This window comes from Hyperolius riggenbachi, chromosome 9, assembly GCF_040937935.1.
Source record: "Hyperolius riggenbachi isolate aHypRig1 chromosome 9, aHypRig1.pri, whole genome shotgun sequence".
Classification (NCBI taxonomy): Eukaryota; Metazoa; Chordata; class Amphibia; order Anura; family Hyperoliidae; genus Hyperolius; species Hyperolius riggenbachi.
The window spans coordinates 286,170,867-286,183,462 of NC_090654.1; the positions used below are offsets into that span (position 1 = coordinate 286,170,867).

The 12,596-nt window shown below is 47.5% G+C and overlaps 1 protein-coding gene across 1 annotated transcript in view; it reads right to left on the reverse strand.

Annotated features, from left to right (window-relative positions):
• Positions 1-879: 879 nt before the first annotated feature.
• LOC137533638 (serpin A3-3-like) overlaps positions 880-12,596 on the reverse strand; it is a 57,045-nt gene continuing 45,328 nt past the window's right edge. The window contains exon 5 of the mRNA XM_068254979.1: positions 880-1,123. Within this exon, the coding sequence (XP_068111080.1) occupies positions 929-1,123 (195 nt within the window). The 3' untranslated portion in view covers positions 880-928. The remainder of the gene's footprint in view (positions 1,124-12,596) is intronic.

Below are 12,596 nucleotides of genomic sequence, written 5' to 3' on the forward strand. Positions count from 1 at the left end.
AGCATGTGATCAATTTGATCAGCTGATAGATTTGTAAGGTTCTGATTTGCTGGTCAAGATCATGTGTTAAACCAGGAAGTCATCACAGCCAGGACCTTACAAATCTATCAGCTGTTCAAACTGATCACATGTTTCTCCGTGAGTTCTTCTAGGCAGGGCCATCTCTAGTGGACAGGGTAGTGACATATGGCGTCCCACTGCCCCCAGGCTATGACTATTGTTACACCATGTGTCCATTATGACCCAGGCTAAAGTAATGGTAGACCATTTTAAATCACTTCAAGCCAGATTCTCTGAAACTGTTTTATTTTCCAGTGATAGAGAGACTAGGGGCTCGATTCACAAAGCGGTGATAACCCAGTTAAAGACTTTAGGCGTGATATCCATTTTTATCATGCCTAAACTCAGTTTAGGCATGATAAGTTTAGGCATGATAAGTTTAGGCATGATAAGTTTAGGTGTGATAAGTTTAGGCATGGTAAGTTTAGATAAGTGTAGATAGCGTGCAAAGTCCCGCACGCAAAGCAGCGCCATTAAACTCTATGCAAAGTGCACCAGACTTTGCTAGCGCAAAACTTTTGATCAGCTGTGCACTGCAGTGCTAACCCAGTTGGTGCTTAAACTTATCACGCCTAAAAACTTATCACACCTAAACTTATCATGCCTAAACTTATCACACCTAAACTTATCACACCTAAACTTATCATGCCTAAACAGAGTTTAGGCGTGATAAAGGGCTTTTCACCATAGTGCTAACTGTTAGCACCGCTTTGTGAATCAAGCCCTATATTTCCGAAGAAACTTAGAAAAGCTGAAACACAGTTTCCTTAACCCATACATTTTATAAGATTGATATCACACCAGTAATGTCACACCACAGACTGCTGTATTTATTTTATTTTATCGCAGCTACAAGGCTTCTGGGAGCCTAGTTCTCTGGTCTCATGATTCTCCCAGCGAAGAGAATGGTTCTTGTGGATTTATCTAGAATGGTCATCAGAAAAGGGCGATCCATGGTAATGATGGGAACTGTGGCTACACTTGTTGCCACTACGCCTATAGCGGTAGCCCCGGCAGCTTCTGTTCCATTCTCGTTTACGCTCACCACCGATTTATGGATTGCCTACAGATCCAAAAAGAATCAGCACAGGTTAAAATAATATATAACAAGAATGTAAAGCATTGATCTTATCATTGATAATGAAAAATAATAGTCTTTTATCAATGATATAGGACTGTAGACAGGGAGGGTGCCTGGACACCCTAAAAAAGAGAGAAGCACAGAGACAACAGGAGCCCCAATGGTCAAGTGTGTAAAGTTATACTTTATATACTACACCAGAATCTCTAATCTCTACTTCCAGCTCCACCTCCTTCATCCCCCGACTAGCCCCAATACGTCGTTTGGGCTAGTCTGAAACAAAGGAGAACGAACCAGAGACCGTGGGCCTGATTCACAAAGCGGTGCTAACAGTTAGCACGCTGGTGAAAAGCCCTTTATCATGCCTAAACTCAGTTTAGGCATGATAAGTTTAGGTGTGATAAGTTTAGGGGCCTGATTCACAAAGCGGTGCTAACAGTTAGCACGCTGGTGAAAAGCCCTTTATCATGCCTAAACTCAGTTTAGGCATGATAAGTTTAGGTGTGATAAGTTTAGGTGTGATAAGTTTAGGCATGATAAGTTTAGGTGTGATAAGTTTAGGCATGATAAGTTTAAGCGCCAACTGGGTTAGCACCGCAGTGCACAGCTGATCAAAAGTTTTACGCTAGCAAAGCCTGGTGCACTTCGTCTAAAGTTTAATGGCCCTGCTTTGCGTGCGGGACTTTGCAAGCGATCTAAACTTATCTAAACTTATCATGCCTAAACTTATCACACCTAAACTTATCATGCCTAAACTTATCACACCTAAACTGGCTTTTCACCAGCGTGGTGCAATGGTTATCATGCCTAAAGTCTCTAACTGGGTTAGCACCGCTTTGTGAATCGAGCCCCTTGAGTACTGATACGCTGTAATGCAAGCGTTTTTCTGGTGAGTGTAATCACATAAGGGGGACAGCTTGTTGTAATTCCCTGGCGGTGAGCATATCTGGGTGGAGTGCCGTGTGTGGGATACAGATCTTATCGCCTTTACAGTACTCAGTACTCAGTACTATATGTGGTTTTATTTTGGCTTTCAGGGTTCACCTCTGTAATGGGGAATTGGTGGGACTGAGCGGTTGATTTGTGTTTTGGACTCAAGGCTAACCGGTGCTTGAGTCACTGTATTTTGACCTGAGTATAGTTTTTGTGCAACCAAAACTTGTTGTACATCATATGGTTGTTATCTTTGAAGTAAGCAATCCATTACCTCCATTTTAAACAGTTTTACTTGTTTTATTACTCCTATTCATCTTCCCCTTTCTGCAGTGGTGCTGCTCAAATACTCCCAATCACGGATAATCCGTTTACGCCGTGATCATGATCCAGACTTAAAGGGACTCCAAGCAGTGCCTGTGGGTATGCCTTTAAGCATACCCACAACTAATTAATTATCCTCCCTGGCGTTCTGATTCCCGTGGCCCTGCGGCCATGGGAACGTTTTTTGCACTTTTTTTTAATTTTTCATGTAGCTAGCCTAGTGCTAGCTACATGATTGCCCCCTCTGTGTGGCGTCCCTCCCTCCCCTCCGATCGCCGCAATGGCCGGTCCGGAAATCCCGTTCTGAACGGGATTTCCTGGAGGGCTTCCCCCGTCGCCATGGTGACGCACGTCGTGACGTCGTGACATCACAGGGAGACCCGATCCACCCCTCAGTGCTGCCTGGCACTGATTGGCCAGGCAGCGCACGGGGTCTGGGGGGGGGCGCTCGTTACGCGGCGGCGAGCGGCGGCGATCGTCTCCAACATGCAGCAACCAAAGTGCTTGCTGCGTGTTTTAAAAGAAAATATTAAAATTGGCCCAGCGGGGCCTGAGCGGCACCCTCCAGCGTTTCTGGACGAGCTCACACCTACTAGCATGATGTTTGTAATTATATCCCCCTGGGTTCCTTGTATTTCATTGCATTGCACGGAATGGAGCTGCCGACAGTGGGGAAAGTGTCATCCTGCATAATACAATGCTGAATAAGGAATCCAAGATGGCGGCCACGATTTCGATCGCGAAAATAGCGAAAACTAAAAGGGTGGCGGTTTATATATCAACGAGGAGAAAGAGGAGAAAGAGAGCTTCAAAATGGTATGCATCTTTCCATAGTTACTGCACTGCTCGGAGTGACCAATTCCGAAGTCCACTCGGATTTTAACCGTGATTAAAAGTGATATCCATAATCACGATTTGACTTCAGCGGTTAATAGCAAAGCCCCCTTACATGCTAGAAACACCACATTTGATACGTTAAAGGGACTCTGAGCAGTGATTAAAAACAAAATCTAAACTTACCTGGGGCTTTCTCCAGCCCACCATAGGTCAGGAGGTCACTCGGCATCCTTCTGGCTCCTCTCCCGGTCCCTCCGCAGAAATGACACCCGGTGGCTCCCGGCGACACCGGGACCGAGTTTCGGGCTCCCTCTTCCTGAAAGATGACATTAGTCGTCATCACGTCGGCTGCCTCGCGTCACAGCGGCCGGTGTAACAGTACTGCGCACGCACGGTTTAAATGTGCATGCGCAGTACTGTCATGCCGGCCGCTGTGATGAAGCGAGGCGGCCGGCGTGATGACGACTAACATCATCTTTCAGGAAGAGGGAGCCCGGCACTCGGTCCCGATGTCGCCGGGTGCCATTTCTGTGGAGGGACCGGGAGAGGATCCAGAAGTAGAGATGTCCCGAACGGTTCGCCGGCGAACGGTTCCAGGAGAACTTTGGGTGGTTCGCGTTCGCCTGCGAAGGAAAACTTTTGCGGAAGTTTGATTCGCCCCATAATGCACTATGAGGGTCAACTTTGACCCTCTACATCACAGTCAGCAGGCACATTGTAGCCAATCCAGCTACACTCAGCCCTGGAGCGCCACCCCCCTTATATAAGGCAGGCTCCGGCGGCCATTACACTCACTCGTGTGCCTGCAAATAGACAGACTAGGGCGAGCTGCTGCAGATTTTTTCTCCTAGGGAAAGATTAGTTAGGCTCTTGGCTTGTTTCTTCTGTGTGTCCCACTGACACTTGTGTTGCATATTAGACAGCCTTGATAATTCATACTGAGTGTGTGTGCCACTGCCAGCAGCACAGCAGCAGCACATTCAGTGACTACCTGTGTGTGTGACAGGGAGCTGCACATTGTACTACCCAGTACTGCATATACCTACTAGTACCTGTTGTATTTAGTTAACCCACCTGACTTCATCACTGCATATACCTACCTTTGTGTTGAGTGAACCCACCTCACTGCATCTAACTACCTTTAGTGTTCAGTGAACCCACCTCACTGCATCTAACTGCCTTTAGTGTTCAGTGAGCCCACCTCACTGCATCTAACTACCTTTAGTGTTCAGTGAACCCACCTCACTGCATATAGCTAGCTGTTGTGTTGCGTGAACCCACCTCACTGCATCTAACTACCTTTTGTGTTCAGTGAATTCACCTCACTGCATATACCCAGCTGTTGTGTTCAGTAAACCCACCTCACTGCATCTAACTACCTTTAGTGTTCAGTGAACCCACCTCACTGCATCTAACTACCTTTTGTGTTGAGTGAACCCACCTCACTGCATCTAACTACCTTTTGTGTTGAGTGAACCCACCTCACTGCATCTAACTACCTTTGTGTTTAGTGAACCCACCTCACTGCATATACCTAGCTGTTGTGTTGAGTGAACCCACCTCACTGCATCTAACTACCTTTAGTGTTCAGTGAACCCACCTCACTGCATCTAACTGCCTTTAGTGTTCAGTGAGCCCACCTCACTGCATCTAACTACCTTTAGTGTTCAGTGAACCCACCTCACTGCATATAGCTAGCTGTTGTGTTGCGTGAACCCACCTCACTGCATCTAACTACCTTTTGTGTTGAGTGAACCCACCTCACTGCATCTAACTACCTTTGTGTTCAGTGAATTCACCTCACTGCATATACCTAGCTGTTGTGTTCAGTAAACCCACCTCACTGCATCTAACTACCTTTAGTGTTCAGTAAACCCACCTCACTGCATATAGCTAGCTGTTGTGTTGAGTGAACCCACCTCACTACATCTAACTACCTTTTGTGTTGAGTGAACCCACCTCACTGCATCTAACTACCTTTGTGTTCAGTGAACCCACCTCACTGCATACACCTAGCTGTTGTGTTCAGTGAACCCACCTCACTGCACCTAACTACCTTTAGTGTTCAGTGAACCCACCTCACTGCATCTAACTACCTTTAGGGTTCAGTGAACCCACCTCACTGCATCTAACTACCTTTAGTGTTCAGTAAACCCACCTCACTGCATATAGCTAGCTGTTGTGTTGAGTGAACCCACCTCACTGCATCTAACTACCTTTTGTGTTGAGTGAACCCACCTCACTGCATCTAACTACCTTTTGTGTTGAGTGAACCCACCTCACTGCATCTAACTACCTTTTTTGTTGAGTGAACCCACACTGTATCTAACTACCTTTGTGTTCAGTGAACCCACCTCACTGCATATACCTAGCTGTTGTGTTGAGTAAACCCACCTCACTGCATCTAACTACCTTTAGTGTTTAGTGAACCCACCTCACTGCATATAGCTAGCTGTTGTGTTGAGTGAACCCACCTCACTGCATCTAACTACTTTTGTGTTGAGTGAATCCACCTCACTGCATCTAACTACCTTTGTGTTCAGTGAACCCACCTCACTGCATATACCTAGCTGTTGTGGTCAGTGAACCCACCTCACTGCACCTAACTACCTTTAGTGTTCAGTGAACCCACCTCACTGCATCTAACTACCTTTAGTGCTCAGTGAACCCACCTCACTGCATATAGCTAGCTGTTGTGTTGAGTGAACCCACCTCACTGCATCTAACTACCTTTTGTGTTGAGTAAACCCACCTCACTGCATCTAGCTACCTTTAGTGTTCAGTGAACCCACCTCACTGCATCTAACTACCTTTTGTGTTGAGTGAACCCACCTCACTGCATCTAACTACCTTTTGTGTTGAGTGAACCCATACCTAGCTGTTGTGTTGAGTGAACCCACCTCACTGCATCTAATTACATTTAGTGTTCAGTGAACCCACCTCACTGCATCACGCAACACAACAGCTAGCTATATGCAGTGAGGTGGGTTCACTGAACACTAAAGGTAGTTAGATGCAGTGAGGTGGGTTCACTGAACACTAAAGGTAGTTAGATGCAGTGAGGTGGGTTCACTGAACACTAAAGGTAGTTAGATGCAGTGAGGTGGGTTCACTCAACACAACAGCTAGGTGTTCAGTGAACCCACCTCACTGCATATATCTAGCATCCTCCCGAGATGGACAAAATGGACAAACCAGGTAGAGGAAGAGGTAGAGGCCACCTGGCACCGGCAGGTCTGTGCGAGGTCGTGTTGATGTGATTTCGTGCGGACCTGGCCCAAAGTACAGTGCTCAGAAGAAGGCACGTGCCATCACTTCCCAAAATTGTGAGGACGTGGTTGAGTATTTAACACAGAACACCTCATCTCCCGCAGCCACCAGCGCTACAGCAAGCACCACATCCGCTGCATTTGACACTTCGCAGGAGTTATTTGGTGTGGAAATCACTGATTCACAGACAATAATGCTACAACAAGATGAAGGCGCTAAGCAAGTTACAACACCTCATACGTCTGAGTTAGGTGGCGATAGTATGGACGTAACGTGTGAGGAAGGGGATGCTGAAGCACCTGATGTTGGTGCAGTTGTGGAGGTGTCTGAGGAAAGCGAAGCTGGGCAGGAGGATTATGATGACGATTATACGGATGCCACGTATGTTCTCAATAGAGGAGATGACCAGGGGGACAATTCAGAGGGGGAGTAGGAGGAGACGAGTCCATGAAAGAAGCAGAGGGAGCTCGTCCTCAGAAACAGCTGGGGGCAGTGTCCGGCGCCATGTATCGCCAGCTATGAACAGCCAGCCAACATGCCCTTCAACGTCAGCTGCTGATGCCACCATAGTGCCATCACCCCAGGGGTGGCTCAGCGGTTTGGAATTTTTTTAACGTGTGTACCTCAGATCGGAGCAAAGCCATCTGTTCTCTCTCCCTCCAAAAATTGAGCCATGGAAAGGCCAACACTCACGTAGGGACAAGTGCCTTACAAAGACACCTAGAGGAAAGGAACAAACAGCAATGGGAAGAACACCTGAGGAAAAGCAGCACCCAAAAAACAAGCCACCCTCCTTCTCCTCTTCCTCCTTCAGGTGCATCATCTTCAGCCGCTTTCTCCCTTGCACCTTCTCAGCCACCCTCCTCCACACCTCCTCTGCCCTTGAGCGGTTCCTGCTCCTCTGCCCACAGCAGTAGCCAGGTGTCCGTGAAGGAAGTCTTTGAGCGGAAGAAGCTAATTTCTGCCAGTCACCCTCTTGTCTGGCGTCTGACAGCTGGAACTATTAGCCCGCCAGCTATTACCATACAAGCTGGTGGAGTCAGAGGCTTTCCGTAAATTTGTAGCCATTGGGACACCGCAGTGGAAGATACCAGACCGCAATTATTTTTCACAAAAGGCCATACCCAAACTGTACCGTGCAGTTGAGAGGCAAGTGGTGTCATCTCTTGCGAAGAGCGTTGGGTCAAGGGTCCACCTGACCACGGATGCCTGGTCTGCCAAGCATGGGCAGGGCCGCTACATTACGTACTTTATGTACACAGCCCATTGGGTCAACCTGGGGACCGATGGCAAGCATGGAGTACGTAGCTGCGCAGCGGACCAACTTGTGACACCTCCACGGCTTGAGGGCAGGCCTCCTGCCACCTCCTCTCCTTCTCTTCCTGCTACATCCTCTTTGCTGTCATCCTCCTCCTCCTCCTTGGCTGAGTGGCAGTTCAACTCTAGTGGTGCTGCCATCTCCTCCTCTCCAGCTACACAGCCCCATCTCCCCAGAGCCTACGCTGCATGCCAGGTACGATGGTGTCACGCCATTTTAGACATGTCTTGCCTCAAAGCGGAGAGTCACACTGGACCAGCTCTTCTGGCTGCTCTTAACAAAGAGATGGATCAATGGCTGAACCCGCACCAGCTGGAGATCGGCGATGTGGTGTGTGACAACGGCAGCAATCTCCTTTCCGCTTTGAATTTGGGAAAGCTGGCACATGTACCCTGCATGGCACATGTGCTGAATCTGGTCGTGCAAAGATTTGTGTCAAAGTAGCCAGGTTTAGAGGACGTCCTGAAGCAGGCCAGGAAGTTGTGTGGGCATTTCAGGCAGTCTTACACGGCAATGGCACGCTTTGCGGACATTCAGCGGAGAAACAACTTGCCGGTGAGATGCCTTGTTTGCGATAGCCTGACTCGCTGGAATTCCACTCTGCTCATGTTCTCTCGCCTGCTAGACCAGGAGAGAGCCGTCACCCAGTACCTTTACAATTACAGTAGAAGGACACAATCTGGGAAGATGGGGATGTTCTGGCCACCGAACTGGACACTGATGCGAAATGCATGCAGGATCATGCAGCCGTTTGAGGAGGTGACCAACCTGGTGAGTCGCGCTAAAGGCACCATCAGCAACTTGATCCCCTACACTTACTACCTGGAGCGTGCCGTGCGTAGAGTGGTGGATCAAGCTGTGGAGGAGCGTGAAGAAGAACAGTTACGGCAGGAGGAGTTGTGGGAGCCATTTTCATCCGAACCAGACGTTTCCTCGACACCTGCGGCAGCACAGAGGGGGGAGGAGGAGGAAGAAGAGGAGTCGTGTGGGGAAGGAGAGGAGTCAGACTCGGATGAGGAAGGTGTTTCTGTGGAGGAGGAAGAGGCAGCGGCAGAAGAACAACCGCAGCAGCCGTCAGAGGGGGTTTGTGCTGCTCCACGTTCCTGTGGTATTGTTCGTGGCTGGGGGGAGTAAGAGGCCTTGAGTGTCGTCACTCAGGAAAAGCAAGAGGAGATGGAGAGTACGTCTGGATCCAACTTTGTGCAGATGGCCTCTTTCATGTTGTCCAGCCTATTGAGGGACCCCCGTATCAAAAAACTCAAGGGGAATGACCTGTACTGGGTGGCAACACTACTAGACCCTCGGTACAGGCACAAAGTGGTGGAACTGTTACCAACTCAACAGAAGGCGGAAAGGATGCAGCACTTGCAGAACAAGCTGGCAATTATGCTTTACAATGCGTTTAAGGGTGATGTGACAGCACAACGCAATAAAGGTACCACTGGCAGTAATTCTCCTCCTCCCAAGTCCACGCAGGCAAGGATAGGAGGCTCCAGCGATCTCTTGGTGATGTCGGACATGTGGACATTCTTTAGTCCAACGCCTTGCCGTAGCCCTTCTGGATCCACCCTCCACCAATGCCTGGACCAGCAGGTAGCCGACTACCTGGCCTTAACTGTGGATGTAGACACTGCGAGCAGCGACAATGAACCCTTGAACTACTGGGTGTGCAGGCTTGACCTGTGGCCAGAGCTGTCCCAATTTGCCATCCAACTTCTCTCTTGCCCTGCTGCAAGCGTCCTGTCAGAAAGAACCTTCAGTGCAGCTGGAGGCATTGTCACTGAGAAGAGAAGTCGCTTATGTCACAAAAGTGTTCAGTACCTCACCTTTATCAAAATGAATGAGGCATGGATCCCAGAGGGCTACTGCCTGACCGAAGACTAAGTCAGTCCCCACACACAGCATCTGTGCCTGCAGGCTGCTTGCCTTCTCAACCACCACCAACCGGGTCCAGGACTCTAGGCGGATTCCTGAATTTTTAACGCCGCTGCTAGCAGTGGCCGCTATACTAATTTTTCTGGTGCGTGTACATGCCTGCCTAATTTTTCTGGCTGCACTGCGGGCGGCTGCAACAAAAAAACAAAAGGCATGTACATGTGCCCATCCCCCTTCGCAGGGCCGGGCCGAGGCAGAGGCTGGAGAGGCTCCAGCTTCAGGGCGCAGTGTAGGAGGGGGCACACAATTCATTCAGCTGTCATTCACAATTGTGTTTTGAAGCAGAAAGAAATAAGAAAATGGGATAGATGACTGCAAGCCAGATAACTAGAGATTGAGGTGTTGGGGAGGTTGGGGGCCCTGGGGCACCTATTAGTCTAATAGCAATCAGTGTGTGAAGGCTGGGGTGGGAGGGATAGAGGGGCACAATTTGCTGTCTCAGCCTTGGGTGCTGAAGGACCTTGTCCCGTCTCTGCCCCTTCATGATCATTACCTTGCCGCGGTGAAGGGGCTTGTGTATCACAATGAAGCAATGACCGCCGGCTATATGAGTGTCTCGGGTGGGGGTGGCACACCAAAGATAATAAGGTCGTTGCTTCATTGTGGTCAGACCAAATTCGATCAGCTGGACAGTAACTGTTGTTCTATCATTGAGCTACCACAGCCCGGCGACCGTATGGGCTGGAAAACTGCCACGGCCTGCACTCTGGCCATGTTGCACACCAGTCCAGCACGGCTGTCACTACGCAAACAGCTGTTTGCGGTGCGTTACACAGTGAGTTTGGTGTGTCAGTGTGAAGAAGTACTCTAATTACACTCCCTGATTGATGTATACACATGCAAGATGTTTTAAAGCACTTTAGGCCTGCAATTTAGCATTCAATGTGATTTCTGACCTTAAAACTCTCCAGATTTGTCCCCGGGACTTTTGGCATGTATCCCACTCCGCCATGCCCCCCTCCAGGTGTTAGACCCCTTAAAACATGTTTTCCATCACTTTTGTGGCCAGCATAATTTTTTTCTATTTTTCAAAGTTCGCCTCCCCATTGAAGTCTATTGCGGTTCACAAACTTTTGCGCGAACTGAACCTTCAGCGGAAGTTTGCGAACGGGGTTCGTGAACCGAAAATCGGAGGTTCGCGACAGCTCTATCCAGAAGAATGTCGAGGGACCTCCCGACCTACGGTGGGCTGCAGAAAGCCCCAGGTAAGTTCAGATTTTGTTTTTAATCACTGCTCGGAGTCCCTTTAAGAAGAACAGTGGAAACAAGAGGAAAAAAAATATTTTTGAAAAAGACCCTATAGTTTTTGAGAAAATTGATTTTAAAGTTTCAAAGGAAAAAAAAGTATTCGTAATTAAAACCCGCCAAATTTAGCAGTTAATAGCAAAGCCCTCTTACATGTTATAAACACCAAACACAGTGGGAACAAGAGGAAATGTTTTTTTTTTCTTTTTCAAAAAGACCTTATAGTTTTTGAGAAAATCGATTTTAAAGTTTCAAAGGAAAAAAGTATACATATAAATGCGGTAATTTACCACATTTAAATGTATACTTTTTTCCTTTGAAACTTTAAAATCGATTTTCTCAAAAACTATAAGGTCTTTTAAAAAAAATCCTCTTGTTCCCACTGTTCTTCTTAACATATCCTGCAAATTTGATGTTTCTGGCACGTAAGGGGGCTTTGCTATAAACCGCTAAAGTCGGCGGGTTTTTAATCACGAATATCATTAGTAACTCGTGATCACAAGTCGGGTAATGAGTGCAATCATGAGTGCATTCGTGATTGAGAGCCGATCGGCACAAACGACTTGTGATCACAGGGTCGTGACGAGCACCACTACCTTCCTGCTATTTTCACACTCTCCTTAGTTAGGAGGGCTGCTACCCATCAACTTTTTGGTGCTGGCTTTTTTGGGAGCATGCCCGTCAGAACAGAGTGTTCCTCACGCCTGAGTGATGATGATTAGTCCCCACACTTGCTGGTGTTGTTTAATTGCCATTCATGCAGCCCTGCCTTGTGAGGATTCTTCTTAGCTTTCTACAATCTTCCAATAATTCCAATTACTACAGCAAATTGTGCTGTTGTTGTTTCTGTGTTTTTTTTTTTCAAAATTCCTTATACCTCAAACCTCTCATGTTCCCATCATCTCATTGTAAGGGATTGCGTTATTTAAACACACTTCTACAGTGCGTTTTCTGAATAATGTGTGTGAAAACATGCAATTTTCACATTAACCAAGCTATGAAATAATAGTGCATGTTTTCTGCTTATAGTGTGTATTGAATGACGTTTCCAAATGCACATGGGGTGAAGATATAAGGATGTACAGAGGCACCAAAAGGATAAAATATGCTAAAAAGTTTAAAAGTTCAAGTGGCGGTGGTGGACCAGCCACACCAAAAACAGACACGATGCTGTTGCTTGAGGAAGAGATAATTTATTCACATACTCCTAGATAAAACTGCAACGCGTTTCATGGGCACAATCCCGCTTCATCAGGCAATAAACAACCGGAGTATCGCACAGCTCTGGGTCCAATCACAGCTTGGCACCTCTGTGCCCTATGGGGTGAAGATACTTGAAACTTAACTTCCACTTCTTAAGCAAGCAAAAGATGTGGCTTAGCATGCTTTGAATAGGCAAATGAACCAAGTGATGGTATCAACCATAGGATGACCCGCCATTCATTCCTGCTGTCTTTCCAGCCAAATTGTTCTAACTAAAAATGTGGGAAAAGCAGGGGGACTTAATACTCATTTTTGGGAGAGGAATTGGGTTCTCATAAAGTATGTTCTATATGTTGATCAGAGTACATAACTATTAAAGAGGAACTGTAA